Here is a 25406-nt window from a genome sequence, read left to right on the forward strand (position 1 = left end):
ATTCTGATGCCCAGGAGTGCAGACTCCCCAACCTGCCTTAGAAGAGGGTTCATCCCCAAGCCTTTTCTTGTTCCAGAATCATGGATTTTGAATGGACCCTCTGACCCAATTTCTCATGCTTCAGTCTCCAGCCCATTCCTCCTTCCAGCGCTGCCCTCCTGCCCCTGGCTCCCCTTCCGTACCTCTGTCACTTCCAACATTCTTCTTCCTGTCCTGGTCAGAGAGACGTCAACCTCCATCTCCCTCCATGAAGTAAGAGCCTGGAGGGTGACTTGGCATCCCTAAGATCCGGAGAAACCCTGATGCTTTTTTTCATTCTCTGAGCATGTGTTCGGCACCTAGGAGCTTAGGAAATAGAAAAATAAAACCATGTCTTACCCAATAATCCTTCGGTGGTCTCTGACATATAGCGTACAAGAGGGACAAACACCTTGGGCAAGATTCTTAACTCAGAGTCAGGATAATTGTTTTTTGTTTAGTTTTAAGTATTTGATAACCTTATTTCAATCTGAAATCATCCAGGAGTGAAGAAGGAGCCCTGACAGAGGCTAAGGATGCCAGATGCCAGGGGACAAGTGGGCAGGAAGGGGGCATTCTGGGCATTTGGGTGGGTGACCTGGGCAAAAGCACTGGAAGCAGCCCAGCGCATCCCCCTTCTCCTTAGAGAGTGCCCAGCTGGGCAACTGGACCCTCAGAGGGGAAGTTACAGGAAGTAAGTCTGGAAAAGTGAGCCAGAGCCACAGGGACGTTGCTTCAGAGCAAGCTTCAGAGATGTTCTGGACAGTCCAACAGCCAGTGTGAGGCAGGCGAAGCTGGTGCTTTGTATGGAGAAGAGGGACAGTAAGTAAGAATCTAGCCTGGGTGGGCTGCCACCTCTGTTGCCTTCTCTTGGGTACTAGCACCAGAGTAGCTGAAGCCGAGTCATCGAGCAGAAGGAGAGACCGAAGGCAGCGCAGTCAGATTGGGTTGGATGGATCAGGAGGAGCAATGAGGGAAGGCACTTTGTGTTTAGATTGTGAGAACATTTGTTCCACAAAATGTTCTCCCTCTTCAAATGATTTCTCAACATTTAAGCACTAGGCCAACACCCAGATGCTCAATTCCATTGTCCCCTGTGCCAGGTTCCTGCTGACCGTCTGCCTGAGCTATGATGATCAATTCAGACCATAAGGGGTCTTGGGAGGTCCTCAAACTCATTCTCTCATTTAACAGATGAGGAAACTGAGTTCCCTAAAATTGAAATAACTAACTTGTAAAAATCCCATGGCTTAAGTTCAACTTTGTCTTGTGGAGATGACGGAGGGAAGACACTACTAGCATGAATTAGGGTGAAGTATGGTTGTAATGTTTCCAAGACCTTACTGTAAAGGGACTTGGAAGCATCTCTCCATGGCCTGTTACCTCACTTTGCATCCCATTTATATGCTGTGGAACCACATCAAAATCCCTACCATGGTAACTTAAGTTGAATTCAGATAGGTCTTCAGGTTTATAAATTTAGAGAGACTTAGGTTCCTAATCCTCAAAAATGGCAATGATGGAAAGGTTAAAATAGGGACTTGTTTTATCTTGGTTTTAGGACATATGTGAAAATTGCATTTCACTGAATTGATTTTATTTTGGAAAAATTTCAAATTTGTGACTAAATAATGCCCTGGGTATTTTACCTGTTGGAAGGTTAGTTTTCTTTGTGGTTAAGCTTTTTATATATGTTGTAATATATATTATATATATTTATTTATTTATGGTTTTTCTTTTAAACAGCTATTATCATGGATGCATTAGTGGAAGATGACATCTGTATTCTAAACCATGAGAAGACTCAAAGGAGAGATACTATCACTCCTCTGTCAATCTATGCAGGAGATGAGTCTATGGCTTCCCACTTTGCCCTTGTCACTGCCTATGAGGACATCAAAAAGAGACTTAAGGATTCAGAGAAAGAGAATTCTCTCTTAAAAAAAAGAATACGATTTCTGGAAGAAAAGGTATTTTGCTTGTTTTGCTTTGGTATTATACAATATTATATGAAACTTTACCCTTTTTCATTGACCTGATTTAAAAGGTTTTGGAAGAAATGATGGGTTTCAGATTTTTTTGAGGGAGGGAATTTCCTGGTGAGGAAATGCCCTCTATCTCGCAAGGGAGAGTAGTAACTCTTCTTTAACTGTGAGTCATGAAGAAGGGAAGCTTCTTCCATTTGACTACTAGGGTAGTTTCTTTGGAAGGACAGGCTTCTATTCCCTTTTTTTTTCTCTCCACCTTTTTTCTTTTTCCTATTTTTCTTCTTTCTTTTAGGCTGGAACCTGGGATTTCCTTGGTATAGGTAATGTCTTGTGTGGAATTTCTCTGCAGATCCACACTTCTGTAACTTTGAGTCTTGGAGCATTGCCTGGGCCATTGAAGGGTGCGGCTACTTGCCGAGGGTCTTAATGAAGCAGTACTGGAAGCCAGGTTTTCTTAACCGAGGCCAGCTTACCCTGCACTGGACACTGCTTATAAGGTCCCACTCACTGCATGTTGTAGAATCTTGAAGTCTTTTTGATGGAATACATTTTAAATACAAAGTCATACCAGAATCTATCTGTGATCTCATTTCTGTCAATGTTCACAGCAGCAACACAGATAACAGCCTGTCTGTCTGCCACGCACATCCCACATGGATCTTCTACCCTCTAGGTATAAATTTCATATTCTTGGTTCTCGTGCTGTAGTAGTTTTCCTAGTATAGAATGCTAATAGAGAACCTGAATTTTTATCTATTACAAGGAAAATTAGGTACAATTGCTCTCATAAACCTCATCTGATGGGGTGTATTCTTAATTTTTCCTAGTTAAGTCTCAGGGCTTTGTTGTTGGGGAATATATATCCATGATACCTTAATATTTAGTGTTCTATATATATGACTGTATATGTTATAAAATATATATTTCATAAAAACTTGCCATTTCAGAATTTATAAATGAATAAACTGATTAAATTATTAAATATAAAATATTGAAGAATTCTTAGGTCCACTGGGCTTTGATTTTTAGTCAGTATGCTTCTCTTTCTGTTTACTGTACTATTGAATCTGCCTCTTTAATCTTTCCATTTTCATTTCTAAAAGCCAGCATCTTCCACAAAGTAGTAAAAATATATTGTTTAATCAATCAGCTGTTATGCTATACAATGTCAGAAGGAATTTGCTAGTAATTAAGTCGTTTTAAAAAATTTAGGGGGTGGTTAAGTGGCACAGTGGATAGAGCACCTGCCCTGGAGTCAGGAGTACCTGAATTCAAATCTGGCCTCAGACACTTAATAATTACCTAGCTATATGGCCTTGGGCAAGCCACTTAACCCCATTTGCCTTGCCAAAAAAAAAAAAACCAAAAAAGTGAAGAGAAAATTTAGTCTCATTACTCAAGCCTAATAACTGTACCAATTAAAAATAGAACTCCTACTTTAGTAGGAGGACTTAAGGACTATTTTTTAAAATTATTGTTAATAAAATAGAATTTTTCTTTAGGAAGTTTATTTTTAAAACTTGAATTTATGTGACAACACTTAGAATTCAATTTTTCAAAGGCAATATAAGCTTCAGTTTATAATAGCTTAGTGGGAAAATATGGTATGTAGAAATGTGGTATGCCAACTTTTGTTGTATGTATTTTCAGGAATTAGGTATTTTTCTTTTTTTTTTTTTTGGTTCAAATTTATATTTTATTCATACCACCTGTTTTCTATCACTACAATTACTGATATAGTCTTTTCTCCACTCCTTTTTTTAATTCTTATTTTTTTCTTTTCTCTCTCTTTTTTTATTTTTCTTTTCTTTTTTTTTTTAAGGCTTTTGCAAGGCAGTGGGGTTAAGTGGCTTGCCCAAGGCCACACAGCTAGGTAATTATTTGAACTTAGGTAACTCTTGACTCCAGGGTCAGTGCTCTATCCACTGCGCTACCTAGCCATCTCAATTTAGGTATTTCTTTACATGGTATTTTCCACTTACATGTTAATTGCTTGAATAAATTAAAACTAGCCAGATAATTCATCAGTTTATTCCCTATCAAATTAAAATTAATATTTGTGGATTTGAATTTTACAAATGTCCTTCTTTGATTGCTACTTTAACTTAAGGAATTATCATTCATAAAGAATTTTATTGTGGAATTATTTTTCTTGGCAAGAAGTTCATATTTTCTTTTTACATTTTGTTCTTTTAAAATTCTGTTAGTACAGATTGGTTTAGTAATACATGGAACTTTAATTTTCCTTTGATTCTTTTTCTTGGTACCTAAATTGCAAATTTTGAGATAATCAGTTAGACCTTTAGATAAATTGAAAACCCTAGTTTAAATTCTTGAGTTTTTCCCCCCCATTCTTCTGTATTTAGCTTCTTGAAACCCGATTAGATGAAGAAACAAGCTCAGTAGGACGAGAACAAGTAAACAAGGCCTATCATGCTTATCGGGAGGTCTGCCTAGACAGAGATAATTTGAAAAGCAAATTGGATAAAATGGTAAGTCCTTTTGAGAAATGGAGTGAGATTAGCTGAATATAAATGACTTCTTACCTCAGCCACTCTGTTTTTTTTTAAAAGATGCTTAAAACATGTAAATTTTTTTCAAATTTTTTGTTTTAAAAATATAGATATTAAAAATAGATTAACAATTTTTGAGATATTGTAAACTATAGTTATAATAAAAAAATAGTGTAATTAAGAGTATAATTTCCTGAAGAAATTAAGATTATATTAAATTAAGCTTTAGTTTTAAAATATGGCTGGTATTCATTTAAAAAAATTTTTTAAAAAGAAATAATTTAAATAAAAGATAAACATCTAAAATTCATTGAGGATGTCAGGGATTTGATACTATCAATAAGGAAATCCAGTAAATAGAATATTCTAAATAAACAAGAAAAATAAATTGATGACAGCCCAACTCAAACTTCTTCACCTAGCCTACTTATTGAAAGGCTAAAATAGAACTTTTTAAAAATTTTGTTTTATTTATGGCAAGGGGATTCAGTGACTTGCCCAAAGTCACACAGCTAGGCAGTTATTAAATGTCTGAGACCAGATTTGAACTCAGGGCCTCCTATCTACTCTCTATCTACTGTGCCACGTAGTTGCCCCTACAACTTTTTTTTCTAATACCTTTTTAGAGACCAAAAGAGATGCCAAGATGTGGTTTTTATACACTTAGTCTTGTCTTTTTTTTTTTCCTTAGAATAAAGACAACTCTGAATCTTTGAAAGTATTAAATGAACAGCTCCAGACTAAAGAAGTTGAGCTCCTACAGCTCCGGACAGAGGTCGAGACTCAGCAAGGTAAGAGGCAGCAACAGCAAAAACTTGTTGAACAGCTCTGAGGCTTGGACAACACTTTTAACTGCTCTTGGAAAAGGTTCCTTGATAAATAGTGTAGGAAGCCAGAGTGTCCTGTGGAAAGGACACTAACTCTTGGACCACAAGTCAATTTGATCCTTGGTCTCTGGATGGCCTCAAGTGAACATTCACCTTTAAAACCCTGTAAAGAGTGGCTTCCAGTTTTGACTCTAGGATATTGTGGTTTACATTGTCAGATCTAGTCACAGTGGATAATGTGTTTGATTAGTTTTTATTTTTCCTTAGATTTTAAATACTGCTTGTGTTAGTTGATCTATTTATTGCATCCTCAGTTTTCTTTTACTATTTTTTTTTATGTAATGTCCATAGTTTTTAATATAAATTGTGCTGTTACCTCCCCCAAGAAATAATAGCTGTGTATGTGTGGTGGGGAAGGCAGTTTTGGAGGGATTCTCATCCATCTCACCAGGCCAGGTGCCACCCTCTTTCCTATGGAATGGAAGGCCTGTGGTGTGTATGGAGAGAGGGATCACACCCTAGAATGATTAATTGTTGTTTGTTCTTCTTGATATCCAGGAGGTGATGCCATGTTATACATGTGAATTGGATTTAAATGAGGGAGGGCTGACACTCCTTATTTCTCCTTTGAAGCTAATGGGTACAGCGGAAAGCACCTGGAGATGACCCTGGATGCAGTGGGAGTCCTTGAGCTTTTAAAACTAAGATCTTTAATAGATCTTAGATTGACTGAGGCAGTACCCATTCAGTGTTTAAGGCTACATAAGAAATGAGGTAGAGAATGGCCTCTTTGTTCTGCCCAAAGTAACGGAACTCTCTGAAACCTTCCAAGATTTCTTGGGGTTTTATAGGCTGGATTTCTTTTTAACTCAACTCAAATCACTCTGACTCATAATTGATTGGCCAATTATGATAATGATGATGATAATAACGATGTTTGTCCTTCATTCTCAAAAACAACCATGACATCAGGGAGGTGATGCCATGACAAGGGCATGAGTTTGAGTGAGGGGAAGTTGTTCTAAGTCTCCAGTCTCACTTTCTCCTCCAGAACCATTTGAGTCCAGTGGCCAGACAGGAATCAGTATGATTGGAGATGGCCCTGGATGTGAGGCAGTCAGGGTGAAGTGACTTGTCCTAGGTCACACAGCCAGCACATGTGAAATCTATGAGGTCAGATTTGACCTCAGAGCCTCCAGGCCTGGTGCTCTGCACACTGAATCACCTAGCTGCTCAATTGGCCAATAATAGTTCCCAGACCAAGCTTCACTTGGTCATTGTTTGGGCCCTGTTTGGCTCAAGATGAATGTAAATAGTAATTGTTTCTGTTTTGACCAGAAACCCTGAAAATGTTTGCTAAAAGAATGAGAAGGGATGAAGCACTTCTGGGAAGGGCTCAAGGGAGTACTGCCCCATCAGTGAACTTAGTCTTGAGTGGGCCTAGAAAGCCAGTGGATAAAACAGGTTCCCCTGGTTGACTAGGGCTCCAAAAGTCTCTGCCTTTGATTCAGATGGCCCAGGGGTGGCTCCTGCTCTAGATGGGGGGACAACTGGGGGGTGTTACATGTAACATCCTTCCTGTGTTTCCTTTGGGCTTCAACACTTGGAGGCCCAGTGGCCATGCTAGAGGTTTATGTAGTGGACTAGAAAAGCTGATTGGAAAATTTAAATGGATTTCCATCATACTGGAACTTTAAGGAGGATGGAAAGTTTTATGTTAAAACTATAGTCGACTCTATTTTTGCATGGCAAATTTTTTATCCCAGTTTGGCCCCAAGGGCATGCTCCCATCCCCTAATTAGAACATATAATCAAGACTATCTGCTGAGGAGAATGTCATAAAATAAGCTATAAAAACAAAATAGTTCTTAGATTGCTGGTGTTTGGGACCAGTTATACTACTGCTCTTCATACTGTGAGTTCTTTAAGACATGACTACTGTTAATTTCATTAAAAGTTCATTTCTGCATTTTTTTTCCCCATAAGTGATATAGTGGAAGAACATTGCATTTGAAACTGTGACACCTGGGTTTAAATGTTGACCTTGCTACTTCGCAGTTTGTGACCATATCCAAGTCATCTCAGTTCTCAGGGCTATAGATTCTTTTGTAAAATTAAGAAATTAAATTAAAATAACTTCAATCCCTTCCAGCTATAAATCTTGCCATATTTTGACACTGTTTGCTGATGACTTGAATTGTTGTTGCTTCTTTTTTTTGAAGTGATGAGGAATCTAAATCGACCTCCATCTAACTGGGAGGTAGAAAAGTTAAGCAGCGACCTGAAAATCCATGGTTTGGAACAAGAGCTGGAACTGAAGAAAAAGGAATGTACTACGCTAAGAACAGAACTGCAAAGATCTAAAAACAAGGTACACCAAATTCTTAACCTGAATAACCTCCATCTGCATCACCATATCAGAGTTATTGGTATTTTTCTTGAATCTTTAAAAACAGACTATGAATAAACTCCAGTTGTGAAAACTCTGTCTTCACATGTAATCATCTCCTATAGTTATTGCTTTGGCATGTATTAAGGGCTTGCTGTGACTTTGGATTATGTTGTTGTGTTGAATAGTTTACCAATTTAAACCTTGAATTGCATTGGTTTTCTTCAGTTAGTTGAAGAAACCTAGGGAATGGTTAGCATAGAGAAGACAAGACTGAAGTGGGGAGACAGGATCACTATCACTATCAAGAATTAAAGGCCTGTCATTTGGGAGAAAGACTCATTTCTCTCATTTGTCTCCAGAAAGTAGACCTTGGAGCTGTGACCAAGTAAGTGCAGTTCTAGTTCACTCTCAATGGAGAAAACAGGTCTCCCTCCTGGAACTCCTAGATGACCACCTGTCTGAAATGCTGTAAAAGTGATTCTTGTTCAAGTAAGGTTTGGACAAGATGACATAAAACATCCCTTGATGATTGGTGAAATCTGTCATCCCCAAAGTCTGGTTTGCCTCAGGAGTTTGTCTCCAAATTTTTTTTAGGTATTTGTCTATCTAGATTAAATCTTAACCTGGAGCCATAAACTTCTTGGGTTTTTTTTAATGTTTTTAAACTACACTTCAGTACAGTTGGTTTTTCTTGCAATCCTATGAATTTTATTTCTTTAACATTCTTCTGAAAAGGATTCTGTAGGCTTCATCAGCCTGCCAAAGAGATCCAGGAGGTCAAAAAAAAAAGTAAAGACCTCTGAGATTAGATGAAGTTGGGGTAAAGATTCTGGTCAGAACTATACAAATTGACTTTTCTTTGCTTTGAGTACTCAAAACTGTTTAAAAAAAAGAGAGAGGTTGGGTTTCTAGTATCCTCAGTTATCTAGAACATATTAAGTGAGCATTCCATTTCTTAACTATTACAAAATGTTTTAATTGTTAGAGAAGATAAGAGAAGAAAGGGTTAGATAATTGAGTTCATTTAAGTTTTTTGTATTATTTTTTGCAAAATGGTTCTGTGCATGCAGCATCGAGAAGGAAATCATGTTGAAATAAACCAAGTCTTCAATACATCATGGTTGGAATTTTATCCAGTGTTGAGCAAGTGTTTACAGACATCATTAACTTCATAGTTATTATATGCTCAAAATGAATTTAACTGAATGGCATCTGATTAGTTCAGGGGCAGTTTAATTTTGTGGCAGGAACTCTTGGGCTATCCTGGGTAGGGATGTCTGCCAGTGGTCCCTACTGACAAGGAACCTCTGAAGGCCTCAGTTTCCTTCTTTGTATATCAAAGAGATGATTTAATTTCCCTTCCATCTTTTAAGTCCTTGATCCTAACTGTGCTTGGAGCAGCTCATATAGTTGAGGGAAAAGTCAGTGCTGAGGCCAGGTTACTCTTAGGACTTCCATTTACCTTCTCCAATGATGGCTGTGGCTTTTTAAAAAAATGATTCCTGGCTAGTGGCTCCTCTCTTACCTAGCTTCTTGGTTATGACAGCCTGTGTGATCTGGAGGTCTGGGGACCATTGATATCCTCCATCCTCTAGGGGTGCAGGGTTGTTCAAGGAGAACTAATGCCTCTGGTGGGAGAGCTTGCCCAGCCTGTACAGGGATGGTCCTTTGGTGGCCAAGGGGCCCTCTGCTCTCCCCTGGGCTCCAGGAAGCTGCATTGGCCACACCCTGGTGAACCATCTCAGCAGACGGGTTAAACCAGAGTGAAGACTTCCCCCAGCTAAATGGGTGACTGGGAACAGTTTGTTTCAGTGGCCATGAAGGTAGCTGAAGTAGAATGCTGTGGATGGAGCACCTAAAAGCATGGTCAGACATTGAAGGTGCCAGGATCATCCTCTACCAGTCATCCTGACTTTTGTCTCACCACTGGACTTGAAAGACTGGAAGAGGGAATGAGGCTAAGGATTTTGTGCAATTCTGTCTCACTTGAGTCCAATTCACACTCATAAAAAGACATCACTTGTGATGTCATTGGTCCTCTTTGAAAATAAAGGATAAACAACAACAATAGATTCCATTCCTATTTGGATCTGTTATCAATTTGTTATTTCTCCCTCCTGGACCATAAGCTTCATGAGAGTAGCTCACCCAATGCTTTGCATAGAGTTGGAAAAGAATAAATGTTTGTGAAATGGAAGAATCTAGTTGACAGTACACTCACACAGTAGAAATAAGAGACCTCAGTTTGAGTCCCATTTGGTAATCAAATCCCTTTTTATTTCCAAATAAAACTGTGCACAGTAAAGTTTAACGTGTTCAAATATAAGATAATATGTTAGGGGTCTTGAAGCTAAACTTTCTTGAAATAAATTTCAGAAAATATAAGTAACTTTACAGTTAGCAAAATAACCTGAGTTTTTATTTGTTTTATTTCTTCATATTTTTGCTATTCCATTTTAAAGTAACTCTCACCCAAAACAATATTGTGCATATGTTTGGACAATTTTAGTTCCTAAATTAATATACTACTGATTTTCTGCAGCCCACTAGATGGCACCAAAGGGAATAAAATTACCTTGAGTTCAATTTAATGATCATTTTCTTCTAAATTTTGATTATGAAGCTGCTGAATTTTGTACTGTTATTTCTTTGAGTTTTTTTGATTTGACAATGTTTGCTTCTTGGAATATGTGGTATACAAAACATTTCAGTAGTTGCTATTGCTAATTCTATGTCAAGATTATGAATGAATGCTATTAATAATATCAGAATGGGGGTGGATAGGTGGCGCAGTGAATAGAGCACCGGCCCTGGAGTCAGGAGTACCTGAGCTCAAATCCGGCCTCAGACACTTCATAATGACCTAGCTGTGTGGCCTTGGGCAAGTCACTTAACCCCACTGCCTTGCAAAAAACTAAAAAAAATAATATCAGAATAAAAATAGTTCCCGTTTCTATAGTACTTTAATGTTTACAAAGTTCTTTCCTCACACTACTCCTGAAAGTTATAGAATACAAGTAGTAGGCAAAAGGTTGTGAAATTGAGACTTAGAGAAACTGGAGTTTGTGTCATTTGCAAATTAGCTAAACATTCCCCATGCCTTCATCCAAGTCATTAACAAACATGTTAAAGGTCAGGGTCATGCCAAAATTCAGAGTCCCTCAGCTATTGGCCAATATACACATGGACCCAAGACTGGCATGCCTGCTTTCTCATTTCTGCCATTTCAACATGTCAGGCCTTAAACTGGAGCATTGTCCAGGCCACATCTCTACACACTGCCCACAATAATAAGAATATTTATCAACTGTTTTGTGAAAATCTAGGTAAACTGTAAGTCCACTGTCAGAAAAGACATTGAGATTAGACTGGTATGACCTAATTTTCACAAAGGCCTTGTGGCTCTGTAGATAATGACTTCCCTTTCCAACAGTTCACACTATCTGTTCCTTTAAAGATACATCTTAGAATTTTACTAGGAATCTAGTCAAATGGACGCGCTTATAAACTCTGTTCACTTGTCTTCTCTAATCCTGAGATGTCCCTCCTGTTCTTAAACCCCAGTCAAAGAGATCACTGTCCATGGTTAGGCAAGCATGTATGTCCAGTTTGCAGTAGCCTACTCTCTTCCTACTTACTTTGGACATCAGCTCTACCATTAGGCATTTTGATTCTGTCCAGTCCAAAGATCATTCACCTTTGACCGAAACAACAGAAACATAAGAACTGAGTAGCCCTGTCTTCTATTGTCTGTTATTGTACTTTCACACCAAGCAACAGAGAAGCCAACAGAAGTTTTGCATCTTCTCAGTTTAGTTTAAAAAAAAAAAACAGATACCCCTTTTATTACTGTTGTATTTGATTTTCTTCATCATCTATACAGTTCATTCTGAACTTTATTCCTTTTGATGATTCATTGCACCACATTTTTTATTCAACTGCATCTTTAAAAATGTTTAACCCCCCCAAAATATTTACCCCATATTTCCTACTCCAAAGATTGAAGGACTTTATCGGATGCTTTCTGGAATTCTAGATGCATAAAAAATTTTGATTCCAGGGCTTGGGACTTTAATGAGGTCAAAGAGCAGGTTCAGTTAAAATGAGGAAGTAGGAAATTCAGGTCAGAAAGAAATTTTGAAGTTGACTTGACCCAATTTAAAGACAAAATTCTTTTATCCCTATTGGTCATATTGATTATCCCAAGTGATTTTTTTCTTCACTTTGGTCTATACCATGCTCAGAAATGAAACTGATATAAGATCAGTATGTCTAAAGGGAATAATTTTGAACAGTTTCCCAATGGCATATAAGCTTCTTGAGGAAAGGGATAGTTTCACTTTTGTCTTTCTAGACTTGTTGATCAAGCCAGTAACACTACTACTTCCTAACTTCCCTACTGCTCACTGGTAGACTCTGAACTTGGGTCATCCCCAGTTCCTGACTGTAAGATCTCATTGGAGATGACAGAGAAGGATACTGGATACTAGGCCCTTTGAAATCTTCTGTGATCAAATCTAGATTACCATCAGATTGTGGCTATCTTTGCTTTTCTCTCAATTTCACCTGCCCACAAAGTTCTTATTTTTTCTATTTCAGTTTCTCCCTATCAGTGAAAATTAGAGCCATAATAGATTTGTTGGTTCCTCTACCTTTTGTTGGATAAAATTATCTTTAAGTCAACTCAGGATATTATTAGGTGTTCTGTTTTTGACAGGGAAAAAGCTCCATCAGCTATTTGGAAAATTCAGTCCTTCTGTCATTGTTCTATGAGCGTGTGTGTGTGTGTGTGTGTGTGTGTGTGTGTGTGTGTGTAGTCAAGTTTCCAGAGCTTCCTGCTGCTCAGGAGTCATTCCAACAAGTCAGAAGTGATGTCTGTGACTTCAGGTCTTTCATCAGTCACTTCACTTGGCTCTTTCGGTATTGTGCCTTGGTATACCATTGTCTGAGGCCAAGGACTTAGTGTTCTTGGGTTTTCTCTGGCTCTGTGCTGTTCCTCATAGCAACTATCTCTGGTATCAAGCTGATGACCACTTAGATGTCGACCTTACCCTTGTGTTTTGTTTAAAGACTTGGATTTAGATTTGTAAGGTTCTAGAAAAATAAATATTGTTTTGGATCATGCACTTTTAGGGCCAAGTCAGTGATGCATTTTTATATTGGAGGATCTGGTCCACATAACCAAATTTCATTTTCAGACATCATCTCCTTAACCAATAAGGCATTTCCAAAATTTATCTAGCTTTCGTCTTCATTCACCAGCCACAATTAACGTAGCACCAATGGTCCCTAAGATCTCGGATGCCATACATCCTTAATTATGGTTTCTGGGTTCCAGTTGAAAAGTATAAATAAATTAAAAGTATAAATACAAAAGTATTCTTTAAATTATATAAAATTCGATTTTACTTTTGATTTTAATTGAGATCTTTTTTAAAAAGACGAGATTATGGACTCAAAATAAGTGCTGTTAGTCTATTACTAATTAAATGTTTTGTGAATCATTTATACATAGATATATGTATTTATGTAATGAATTGCCTCAACTTTATTTTTATAATTTTTTTTTTTAATGAAAGGATCAGTCTCAGGAAGATAATCTTAATAACACAGACTTCCAAAGGCCAAGCATCCCAAGGTATGAAATATCCTTGAATTTTAAAAATTGTAGAGTGTATTTTTTAATACTATTTTGCAACTTTAAGTTCTTTGATTATTTATATTTGCATGGATATTAATTTGCTATGGTATAGCAGATCTGATTTTATATAAAAATATATATATATTATATTATATATAAAGATACTTCTTTACTCTTCATATTGTACTTTTAACAACTTTTAAAATTTAATCTAATGAATGTTACTTTGTTATCATTATCTACCTATCTATATAGACTGAGGCACCAGTTTACTCAGTAGATGCATTGTTAGAATTTTAAATTGTCTTTTTTTGTAAACCCAGTTATACTTTAAACAAATTCAAGTATTTATTATTCAAAGGAATTTCATGTTGAATCTTTTTGTAAAATGAGTCATCTTCTAATTTGTCTTTTTTTAATATTAAAATTTTTCTGTATAGCGTAATAATAGCATACATTAAAATATATACTTTATGGTTTACAAAGTTCCTTTTTATTTGATCAAATATGAATTCTTAATTGTCAAGGTGAAATTTTTACCTTGTGGATAATTTGAGCTTTTTTTTCGATAAACATATTTTTCTCCAACCTATTTCTGTTGAAAAAAGAAAAACAAAGCCCCAATATCAAATATATATGCATTATCAAATAAAACAACTTTCTACATTGGCCAGGTACAAAAAATAATTGTTCTCTCTGCACCCTAAGTCTTCTGTCAAGATGTTGGTAATATACTTCATTTTGAGCCCTCTGGAATCTTCAAAGACCGACCATTTCACTGACCGAAGTTCCTAAATATTTCAAAGTAGTTTGTCCCCAGTATGTATAAATTGTTCTCCTGGTTCTATTCACTTTACATTAATTCATATAGATCTTCCCAGGTCTCTTTGGAACTTTCAGTTTTGTCATTCTTACAGTGCAGTATTGCATTTCCTTTCTTTGCCATAATCTAGCCATTCCTTTGTTAGATGAGCACTGTTTTAGTTTACAGTTCTTTACTACTATAAAAAGATTAGCTATAAATATTTTTGTGCATATGAATCCTTTTCCGCTTTCTTTGATCTCTTTTGGCAGTAGAAACCTGCTAGTGGTATCACAGGGCACAAGCCTATTTAGTTAAGCAACAATCTGGTTGTGCATAGAATTGTTAGAGAAGATAAGAGAAGAAAGGGTTAGATAATTCAGTTCATTTAAATTTTTAGTATTATTTTTTGCAAAATGGTTGACCAGAATGATTAATCCAATTCATATCCTAGGCAGCAGGACGTTAATTGTACCTGTTTTTCCACTGCTCCCCAGAGGATGTTTTTCCCTTTTTTTGTCAGGTTTGTTAATTTAATGAATTTGAGGCAGATAAATTTGTATTTGTCAATTGGTGGATGATTTTATTGCTATAAATTCAAACTAGTTCCCTATATTATCTTAGATATGATGAGACTATTTCTAGAGAAATTTGTTGTGAATATTTTTTCTTCCCAGTTACATGTTTCCTTTTCTAATATTTTTCTAATATTAGCTTTGTACAAAGTCATTTTTATTTTATGTGATCAAATTTGTTCGTTTTTCCCTTCTGTGATTCTGCCTAGCAATCCTTTGTTCATGAACTCTTTGCTAGAGTCATAATAAAGTAACCATCATAAAATCCATGAACTACCACCATTCCATCTTTTCTTAGTTATGCAACTTAATTTTTCATGGATTACTTGGTTAGATAGTAGCTTTTGGGAGTAGTCTACGTCAGAATCAGAGAGAGGCCAATAGCAGAAGTCCATTATATGGTAGACTAGAGGTGAGGAGGAAAAGGAAGACCTCAAAGCAACCTCCATAGAAGTAATCAGATCAAAGAGAAATCTTCACACTCCAGATGTGTGTCTTTGCATTATACATATTTCTTATACAGTGTAAAGTATATAGAACTGTGAAATCTCATAGCAGTTTTGGTTTAATTACTACAGGGATATATATGCCTAAATAAGGGAAGTTTTAATGACATGTTATTTTTTAAATATTAAAGGATTTAAAAGTAGTAGTTTTTAAAGGACTATAATTACTAGGAAGACTTATCCTCTCCACCACAGCCCCACATCCTGCCATGATTCTGTTGGGTTTGTTTGTAAAACCAACTATACCTGTGTTTACCAAGTTGATTTTCTGGGGGCAGTAGATGAACATACTTCCATCTTTGTGTCCTGCTGTTTCCTTCCCTAGTTATTGAATATATTGTGTTTTAAAAATTAAACCTTAAGAATGATAGCCACTTATAATTTGAATTTTAAATGGTGTATAAGAGTTTTTGGAACAAATCCATATGTAGAGAATAAAGATTAAGGAAAACTAAAATTGCCATTAGAAAAATCCTGACTTGTCTCAATGTGCTTTGTATTCAGTTCATTGCTTTTTCTCCAGGAATGTTGAGTTCAATCTAGCAAACTTTTATTTTTGGGGAGGGGAGAGGTGTGTTTGCTGGGGGGGGGGGTTGGGGAGGGGGCAAGGCAATGCGGTTAAATGACTTGCCCAAGGTCACACGACTATATAATTATTAAGTATCTGAGGTCAGATTTCAACTCAGTTCCTCCTGATTCCAGGGCCTATGCTCTATCTACTGTGCCACTCTAGCTGCCCCCTCTAGCAAACTTTTAAGGATACTAAAAGAGTAGACTGTTTTAAAAAAAAATACTAGAGATTCCTTTGTCTGTATCCCCAGGTAGCACAGTGCAAAAATCTTGTGGTTAGAGAAAATCTGGTAATTCAGAGAAGAGATTTAAATTAGAATGAGTTCATTAGGATCAAGGTAGTGAGAAGAACGTCTACTTCAATCTCCACATGAAGATACATGAAGAAACTTGATGATAGAACATCTATATTTGTCAGAGGTCCCACCATTTAGTAGTAGTATGCAGCACAATTCTTCTTACAGTAGAGCTTAAACACTTAATAAGTGCTTGTTTTTGAAGCTAAAAAGGAAAAACTTTCTGAGATTGAAGGACATTGAGATAGATTACCAAATGAATATAGAATGTCTTCTTTTGGGTGAGATTTTTTCCTTTTGGTTCTGATATTTTTCAATAACTTGTAAAAGTAAGATTCTTAAATAGCATTTATAATTTAAATTTTTTACATTTTTCCAATTAAAAAATCAACCTTTTCTTGTCTCTCACCATTGAAAAAGAAAAAACTTACACAAAAGGTTATATAGCATTTTGATGAGGTGTCTCCACATTGCTCTGTGTTGATTTATTTAGAAGAGAATCTCATTTGAAAGGAACTTCTCTGGGTGTATGGTCTAATCCACACCTGACCATGCTGGTGGGTGCTTGAATAAGTACTTGTTTTTGACTGACTCCAAAGGCTTCCAAAGAGAGGAATCCTACTTTGTTTTGGAAGCATTCAGAACAGTTTATTTCTTTACTGTGCAACTTATCAACCATATGTCTCTTTGTACCTTCTCTTCCCTCTAGAGCCAGGCAGAAAAAAGTTTAAATCCTTCCCTTAGCCAGGTAGCTCTCTCCCAATCTTCATGGCTACATCTTCATCACCTTCAGCTCAGCTTCCTTGGGCGTGTGCTCCAGTCCTGCTACCATCTGAATTGTCTTCTTGTGGAATGAATTATATATTCAAGTAATCTAAAAAACCATGACAACTAAAGAATCTATTGGAGAACTAAATATTGGCACAGTAAATAGAGCACCAGCCCTGGAGTCAGGAGGATCTGAGTTCAAATTTGACCTCAGATACTTATTAATTGCCTTGCTGTGTGACCTTGGGCATTGCCCTAAATAAATAAAAAATTTTTAAATAGTGCTATATACAAATATATAACTTGGTAGATAATGAGAATGTGAAATTGTTTTTAATATTTAATCTAGACAGTAAATTGACATATTCACATAAACAAAATTCACATAAACATTGGTTAAAAATCACATGATATGAAAATATCTTTAAAAGGGGGGGAGAGGTCTTTTCTGCAATAAGATTAGGATATCAACAAATGTAGCAGTGTTAAAAATGCCAGGTTTTATTGTGTCACTGTCTTCCTCCATTCCCCCATCCATCTCTGATATGTTAATTGAATGATCAAGCTGCCATTTCTTCATTATCCACCAGAGGGAGAGCTTGTACTTGGGAATCCTCTAGCTGTGGCACCAGGATTCAGTTTCTGAACTGAAGACTCCTCCCCTCCCAGGTGTGGGTGAAACCTGCTGGCCTACTTGGGTCCTGTTTTTCAGCTGGCTGCACTTGAGAAGCCTGGAGGACTGGGAGGGGGGCGCCATGGGGTGACCATTCTAGTGGGATTGTCAAAGGCTTCTCTTGACTTTGGCATTTGGATATCTGACTGTGGATTCAGGCTTGGATGATTTGTCACTGACATCCAGGTCATCTCCTTAAAACTAAAAAAGTGAATTCATTTTAAAGTTTTGGGTCTATCATACTCAACATGAATTAACACATGTATTATCTGGGTTGGTTTGTTGCCATAGGAAGAGTAGACAGGGGCCTCCATGGAACCTTTTTTTGAAGGCAGCCTCCTGATGGTTTGCTAGGGAGAAAGAGGGTCCTGGCTAATTTTGTGAAGTATTTTATCCCTGATTTTTAAAAAATGTACTTTATTGGAATTTGTTTTATTTGACTATGCATATTTGTTACTAGGGTTTTATCTTTTTTCTCCCAAAGGGAAGAGGAATTGGGATGAAGATAAAATAATATTTATTCATTGAAAAAAAATAATTAAAAAAAACATACCTGGTTACAAATGTAGTTGCACAATCACCAATTTGTTTTGTAGGAAATAATGTGACACTGATTGTCATTGATTCTATTAATTGTGTAAAAATATTTTACTTTGACTTTGGTAGATGTTAAATGAGTCCACAACATCAGATATGTATAATTTGAATTCATAGTTTCAAGATTGTAAGAGTAAAACATCAAATTCTGAATGTTCAAATTCTGAAGTTTGCCTAAATGTCATTCATAAATTAATAGGTATGACTATAATAATAATAATAATAATAATAATAATAATAATAATGAATTCTTTTGAAAATGAACAGAGTATTTTCTGTATTAACATTTTTGCTTAATATAAATTACAATGATTTGTTTTCTTTTTAATAACTGGTACAGTTCAAAGTAATCACTTAAAATTCTAAAAGAAATTTCAGTTATATATATATATACTTTCTTAATCTCTTCATTCCACAACACGTTTCTTTCAATTTTTTTAAAGTTTAATGATGGTTTTGTTAAACTAATTTAGATTTAAACATGAATTTTGGCAGGAAAAGATTTTATGTAGATCTTGTTTTAGATTTATATCTTTATCTGAAGCCTGACAAATGATCTTAAAAAGAACAGTGACCATTGTTTAAAATCAATATTTCAGTGAAAACATACAACATGCCTACTGGGAACTCAAGAGAGAAATGTCTAATTTACATCTGGTGACTCAAGTGCAAGCAGAACTACTAAGAAAATTTAAAAATCCATCTACAATCAAGAAAGGCAAGTCATCACCAGAAACCTGATTTTAGCCATTCTGTTTGAAGAGCAGCCCTCTAATACAGTTTTTCAAAATCTTATGTGAAGATGATAAGCCAGAGAATAATGTATTTCAGGCTACCCATTTTTTGCTTTGGCTGTAGTAGACTCATAGTGGTCAACTTCACATGTAAAGGTGTCACTGATATGTTTTTTCTTTCGTTCTGTATTCTGTTCCCCTTGTGGCTTTTTTCTCTGCCAAGTGTTGCTTATGTGTATAAGGCTGAGGTGTTAGGCTGACTCTTTTTGACCTTTTACCACAACTTCTTCACATAACAACAAAAGAAGGCACCTAGACTTGTATTTTCTGAAATCCATGATTTGCCAAGTAACCAGTCTTCTCAATTTTTTGTATATTTTTGAAAATAAAATTTTTTGTTGAACTTTTTTTGTGTACTGTGCCAAACAAGAATTTTTAAAGCATCTTTGCACATAGTTACATTATTGTTTGGAAGACAAAATATTGCTACATTAAAATTGGTATACTTTTATTTAACTTTTCCTGATAAAAAAACTGTTCTGACTTTTTTATGTTTTATCTCTAATATGTTACTTGGTAGCTCATGTTTTAGAATTTTGTATCGTCTGATTGGTAACAAAGTCCAAATTTATTAAGTGTGCTTTCTTTGATCATAAAGATATTATTCTGTTAACAGCCATAAATTGTGTTCTGTGCTATGTAGTAAAATATATTTTTGAAAATATTCTCATTTGAGTTATTTTTAAAGAGAAGAATCTTTCTATAAGGTCACTTTTTAGCTTTTCTAATTTATAAATTGAGTTTTGTATGTCCTGTTTTTCTTAAAACACTTCTAAGCTTTATTTTTAGCATAATTCTCTTTATAGGAGTTTGGTAGACCAATATGTGAATATAATTTTAATAAATCAGAGTAAGGAAAGTCAAGACTTTGAAAAATAATAAAAACTAAAGTGACTCTGTATCAGAGATTTGACTTTGAAATTGAATAGCTCCATGACCAGGACAGACACTTTAAAATCCTTACAATTTAGTTTCTTTGTCTGTAAAATGAAGTTAGAAAGACTTGTGTTTCTTAACTTCAAAAAAGTTACGTATGAAAAAATAGTTTTAATCCATAAAGTATTATGGGCTTGTCATCTTAAGAGTTATAATCGGCTCATTCATTGTCTAGTCAAGACAAAGCAAGTTAGAATTCATTGTATACTGGGATCTTGCTTGGACTTTAGAATAGTTGGTCTGATTCATTAAGTGCAAAATGAGTTAAGTAGTCTAATTTCTATAAGAAAAATTTGTCTAACAGTGATCCATTAGAAAAGTGCATTTGGCTGTTTTCTTGGTTGAATTGTGTTTAATGGAAACCTGGGTACTAGTTCTCTTTTCTGTTGCTGCTTTAGAAAAGCCTTTTCCAGTTTTGGGGTAACAGGGAGGTGTTGGCTTCAGAATTGCCACTAGATTATCCTCTGACTTCTCATGAGTAATATCCTTTCTGGTGCTTTAAGGCCATGTATTTTTCCAAGGCTGATTTTCTCAAGTGTGAATACAGGATCCTGGGAAGTATTCCCACCTACTACACATGCTGCTAGGAGGGGAAGCAGAGGTAAGACTTGCATAGGTCTTTCCCCTGCTGCCATTTTTGTACCTGATATTGAGGAGCACAGTTTCCAACTCTGCCTTCCCCATCTCCATAATTGATATCATTTCTAATACAGTTCTTACTTCTTCCCAAACAGTATCATAGCAAACTTTTGTTGTGTATGATATTCTTTTTGAGCTGCAAATAATTTTATCTTCTAATCTAATATCTACCCTATAGCTTGGTGTGGAAAAGTTTCTACTACCTCTGCCCCATTTGGAACTAAATGGAGAGGTACCACTGTGCTGTTTCTAGAACACTGGCTGTGTACTATGTACATATTTGATTTTAATGTTTTTTTTTAAATAGCTGTTACTTACCAGCAAAATTAAGTCTCTTATTTGGATGTGTGCTAATAAGAAATGTATCATTATATCTATATAATGAAAAGATGAAGGTTCAGTTTAGAGCCTCAGAGATGCCCTGCACCACATCTTTTTTTTTTAGGTTTTTTTTTTTACAAGGTAGTGGGGGTTAAGTGACTTGCCCAAGATCACACAGCTAGGCAATTATTAAGTGTCTGAGGCTGGATTTGAACTCAGGTCCTCCTGACTCCAGGGCCAGTGCTCTATCCACTGTGTCATCTAGCTGCCCCGTAACGCATCTTCTTCTAAAATTGGGTATGTAGAAAAACTGATTTGGTTTTCCTTATATTTTAATATATGGATGCCCAAAGTTGAGTTTTTGACCTGGAGGTGCAGGAGATGTGTCAGAACCTTCCTAAGTTAATTTCCTCACACTGCTGTGCTCTTTTCCTTTTAAAATGCAGATTACTAGTTACATGTTGTATTGGTTGTACTAGAACTGAGTTCCTGATAAGAACTGAATTTATTTTGTTATGGGAACCTTTTTGGGAGGGGGGGGGTCTTCGATGTTTTCTTGAATGAAAATACATAGAAATTTAAATATTTATTACTGGCTTATGTACATTTGAACTTAAGGTACCCCCAAACTAAGTGACCATTTCTTTTTTTTGTAAATTGGAAACATACCCTCACCAAAACCCTATTAAATTTTTTCATTGTGTTTAGAAGTGAGCCTGGGTTACAAAAGACTACACTAGCTGAAGGTGAGCCCCAGCAGACCCTGCCAAACTGGAAAGATTTTATTTTATCAGCTTGGTGGGGGACAGAAAGGTTTGTGATTGCTGCATTGGCTATGGAATGACCTCTTTTTTAGCCATAGCAGCCTTCTCAAGTCCTTTGAATTACAGGTGAGTTATGGTTCGTGTTGGTGGAAGAAAGAACCATACAAAGAAAATCATGGTGTGATTTTATTATTTTGAAATGTTGAAAATAAAATTGTACAAATTATGGGAAGATTATACATAGTGCACACTAAGGCCAAAAGTTAAAAGGTCTCCTTAAAATTTCTTTTGCAAAAAATACTTATATAGGGTAACTTAGGAGCTCCCAGGATCAGAAAAAAACTGAAATCTATATTTCACTAATTCTAAATTTATAACAATTTGAACATTAATTTGAAATTTTCATTTATGGAAATCAGAGATGAGAAATCTCGGAGTTATATTTTGTCATTATATACAAGCACTTGTAAATTTATCCACAGTTTTCTTTTTTTATTTGGTGGTTTAGTATATCTGTTAACACTCAGACATTTTATTGTAATGGATATTTCTTTTAAAAACATTCTTAGGGGGGTGGCTAGGTGGCACAGTGGATAGAGCACTGGCCCTTGTGCCTTGGGCAAGCCACTTAACCCCATTGCCTTGAAAAAAAAGACATTCTTAGGGCAGCTGGGTGGCAGCTCCAGTGGATGGAGCATCACTGCTCTATGGAGCTCTATGGAGTCAGTAGGACCTGAGTTCAAATCCAGCCTCGGACACTTAATAATAATTACCCAGCTGTATGATCTTGAGCAAGTCACTTTAACCCCACTGCCTTGCAAAAAAAACAACAACAACAAAAATTCTTAGAAATTTCATTGATTTGTACAGAACATTCCTATACTCTAAAACTAGTTAGGTTTTACTGTACTTGTTTTGGATTGAGGGTTCTGTTTTGTTATTTAATATGGACTTCCTCTGTGATTACTGAATATACACATTCACTAGTTACTATTTTGAAATACTGTTTAAGAAGCATGAGGAGTCTCAGTTAATTCCTCTGAAAATAAAGCAGTCCTCAGCCTTTGTAGTCATTCATTCTACTTAAGGACAGGTTTGCTAAACATGGAAAGTATGAATCAAATTCCCCAGGAAACATTTAACCTAAAGAGAACCTCAGCATCCACAGACACGTAAAGAAGGAATGTGCCAATAAGTGAAAGAGAGATTTCACTGGTGTGCCAGGTGTTTTTATTAGAGGAAAACATACTCTTGTCCAGTTGTCTGGGACCTTGTAAAGAAGGGTAGCTCTCACAGGAGCCCTTCAGGAGGCCAGGCTGCCAGTGGGCGGCTCTGCTCAGTGACTTATGAGGCCAGGCCCCCAACTTGGTCCATGGGTGGTGCCAGAACTTCCTCGGAGTTCTTGCCATTCTGCCATACTCTTCCTTCAGTGTTTCATTGTGAAAATAATTAGTTAAGGTAAAAATTCTAAGTTTCATGTGAGCTCCTCCCATTAATTGAGTGTCCACCTTGTCTTCCCTTTGCAGCTTGTGCACCGGTCCAGTGTGTTGAAGACCTAGTGAAAGACTGTACAAAATTACATTTGACATCTTTAACTGCAACCTACAAAAGACACACTCCTCTTTCCCCAAATGGCAAAGCTCTCTGTGGCCCTGCAGCTTCTCCTCTGTCCGGAGACACAAAGATTCTGTTGGAAAGAGCAAGTCTCCAGTCATGGGCAGATAACGAGAGAGTCAGCCCTAGTGGAGGGACAAACTTTCAAGAACAGAATTCCTATGGCAGAAATTCTTTAGAAGACAATTCATGGGTGTTTCCAAGCCCCCCAAAGTCTAGTGAGACCACATTTGGGGAAAGTAAAAGTAAAACATCTTCCCCCAATCTGCATCACCTAGATCAGCATAATCCAAACTGCCTTTTCAAGAACTAATTCCGAAGAGACTTGTGGTCACCTTGGGAAAGGTTGCCAGGCATTGGCAAGATCCTCACAAAACACTTGTCAGGCCGTGGTTCCACTTGGGTTTGCACCTGCTGTCCTGCTGTCATGTCGTTAGGTTTGCTTCTTTCAGTCTAGACTTACACAACTCTGCTAACCAGCTCTATCTTAGCTAGGCGTAGACACGTGCCCTCCTTACTCAATTACAGGAATTCTCTGAAGTGCATCTAAGACAACTCAGCCTTTGTACAGTTGCTGTAGATTTAGGCATCTCAGGTAAAGAAATTTGATAGGAATGGTTTTTGAGCTGGAGTTCAGAAATACAGATTTTGTAAGGTGTCTAAATCATTAATATAGTTACCCATAAGAATAATAGAAAGGTTGATAGTTTTGGTTTAAATAATATAAATTAAACATAAATCACATCCTGTTGGGGGAGCAAGCATCTAGTAAAATGTATTTCAGTTCCCATTGGTCTCTATGAACACATAGATTTGTGAAAATATTGGTATGGAATAATTGTTCTATGGGTAGTCCATTTCTCTGTGTATCATTTTAATTCAGATTTTCAGAATTAAAATTCCTTTCTAGGCCCAATGGTGCTTGTTAGCAAAGTACTAGAATGGTCATAACTTTTGTGTGGTTTTAATTCTGTTTACAACCCAGACTGCTCGATCCTTGGAACTGACAAGTTCAATAGCTCCCTGGAGCATTTAATTTAAAAGTAATATTTAAAAAAAAAAAATTTAAGGACAGAATAATTGGAAAACTTTTTTTGTGGGAAAACTACATATTGGGTGATGGGGTCAGATAGAAAAGATTTTATAATTTTAGACATATCACTGTGTGGGTCCATGTGAGTATGCAGATTTATAACTGGCAAAAAGAATAAACTATCTCCCCACTAGCTGCCCTTTTATTAGAAAAGCAGTTTAATGTTAAAAATGGCAAGAGTAGCTTCATGGAGAAAATTGCAAATTTAGGGAAGAATCATTAATTGCTAAAGGAATTTATGTGGGGTTGCCAGAGTTTTGCAAGTGCAAACGGAACTGAACAGTTTACAAGTGTGGAAGAAACAGCTGGCCTTCCAGGGAGCTTTATGGTAACTACGCTTGGGGATCTGTTCCTTGTAACTGAGGCCTCCAGACATTTCCTGGCCTAGAGACCTTTTTGCTTGGAATCTTAAATGTTTCATGTAGAATGCTTTTCTTTTCTCCTTTTCCATACTAGGCAGTTTGGAGTTATTTAAACTCAAAAGAATTCCTTAGACCTCCTGCTGTATTACTGAACAGCATACATAAACACGACCAGATAGTGTTTGTATCTTTCTATTATCTTGCTCACGTCTACTGGCTTGTCTGTGATTAATGGAAATGGTGTCAGATGCTGGAATTTATTCTGACCAATGAACACAGCTGACTCAAGGGAGTACAATCTCTTGCAAAGTAATAGAACAAACCCAATATGCATAAAACAAATACAAGTCACTAGGCTTTAGCTGATAGAACCAACTACCTGTGTAATAACAAAGTGGCAGAAACGATTTCTCATGTGGCTGCATAGACTGTATATTATGTCTGATCTCTAATGTAGCTGTACTGGGGTTGCTTTTTCTTAACCAAAATTGAGTCTTTTTTTCCTTCTTTTTAAAAGTAGTAAATTGGAAGAGACACTGGCTTGAATAAGATTCTGAACTATACAAAGATGAAATCATATTGTTTGATTTAAATAAATTATTTTTATTTGAATATGAAACACTGTGTTCCATTTCCTGTGATATGTCCCTTCATCCCTCCCTCCCTCCCTCTTTTTCCCTTGTTTGGTCTATTTGATCATGTTTTATAAACACAGTA

The 25406-nt window shown here is 36.3% G+C and overlaps 1 protein-coding gene across 4 annotated transcripts; it reads left to right on the plus strand.

Moving 5' to 3' along the window:
* The first annotated feature begins 1730 nt into the window (after positions 1 to 1730).
* On the plus strand, positions 1731 to 25308 carry AZI2 (5-azacytidine induced 2). Of its 4 annotated transcripts, none has more exons than XM_074195641.1 (8): positions 1731 to 1988; positions 4373 to 4498; positions 5211 to 5310; positions 7569 to 7717; positions 13318 to 13376; positions 18766 to 18884; positions 20444 to 20497; positions 23147 to 25308. In XM_074195641.1, exons 1-8 carry the CDS (start codon positions 1773 to 1775, stop codon positions 23545 to 23547), a joined length of 1224 nt encoding a protein of 407 aa, XP_074051742.1. In that variant the 5' UTR covers positions 1731 to 1772; the 3' UTR covers positions 23548 to 25308. The 4 variants fall into 4 exon arrangements, with proteins under 4 accessions (XP_074051742.1, XP_074051739.1, XP_074051740.1 ...); XM_074195640.1 differs by lacking the exon at positions 20444 to 20497 and adding an exon at positions 2356 to 2679 and having other exon boundaries at positions 1965 to 1988; XM_074195638.1 differs by lacking the exon at positions 20444 to 20497.
* The last annotated feature ends 98 nt before the right edge of the window (positions 25309 to 25406 follow it).

Source organism: Macrotis lagotis, chromosome 7 (assembly GCF_037893015.1).
Source record: "Macrotis lagotis isolate mMagLag1 chromosome 7, bilby.v1.9.chrom.fasta, whole genome shotgun sequence".
Lineage (NCBI taxonomy): Eukaryota > Metazoa > Chordata > Mammalia > Peramelemorphia > Peramelidae > Macrotis > Macrotis lagotis.

Bases quoted from the DNA above. Each gene is read 5' to 3' on its own strand.
- AZI2 (XM_074195641.1), top strand. From the start codon at position 1,773: ATGGATGCATTAGTGGAAGATGACATCTGTATTCTAAACCATGAGAAG. The intron at 7,718-13,317 runs GTACACCAAATT...TTTTAATGAAAG, and splicing joins TGCAAAGATCTAAAAACAAG to GATCAGTCTCAGGAAGATAA. The intron at 18,885-20,443 runs GCAAGTCATCAC...GTGTGAATACAG, and splicing joins TCCATCTACAATCAAGAAAG to GATCCTGGGAAGTATTCCCA.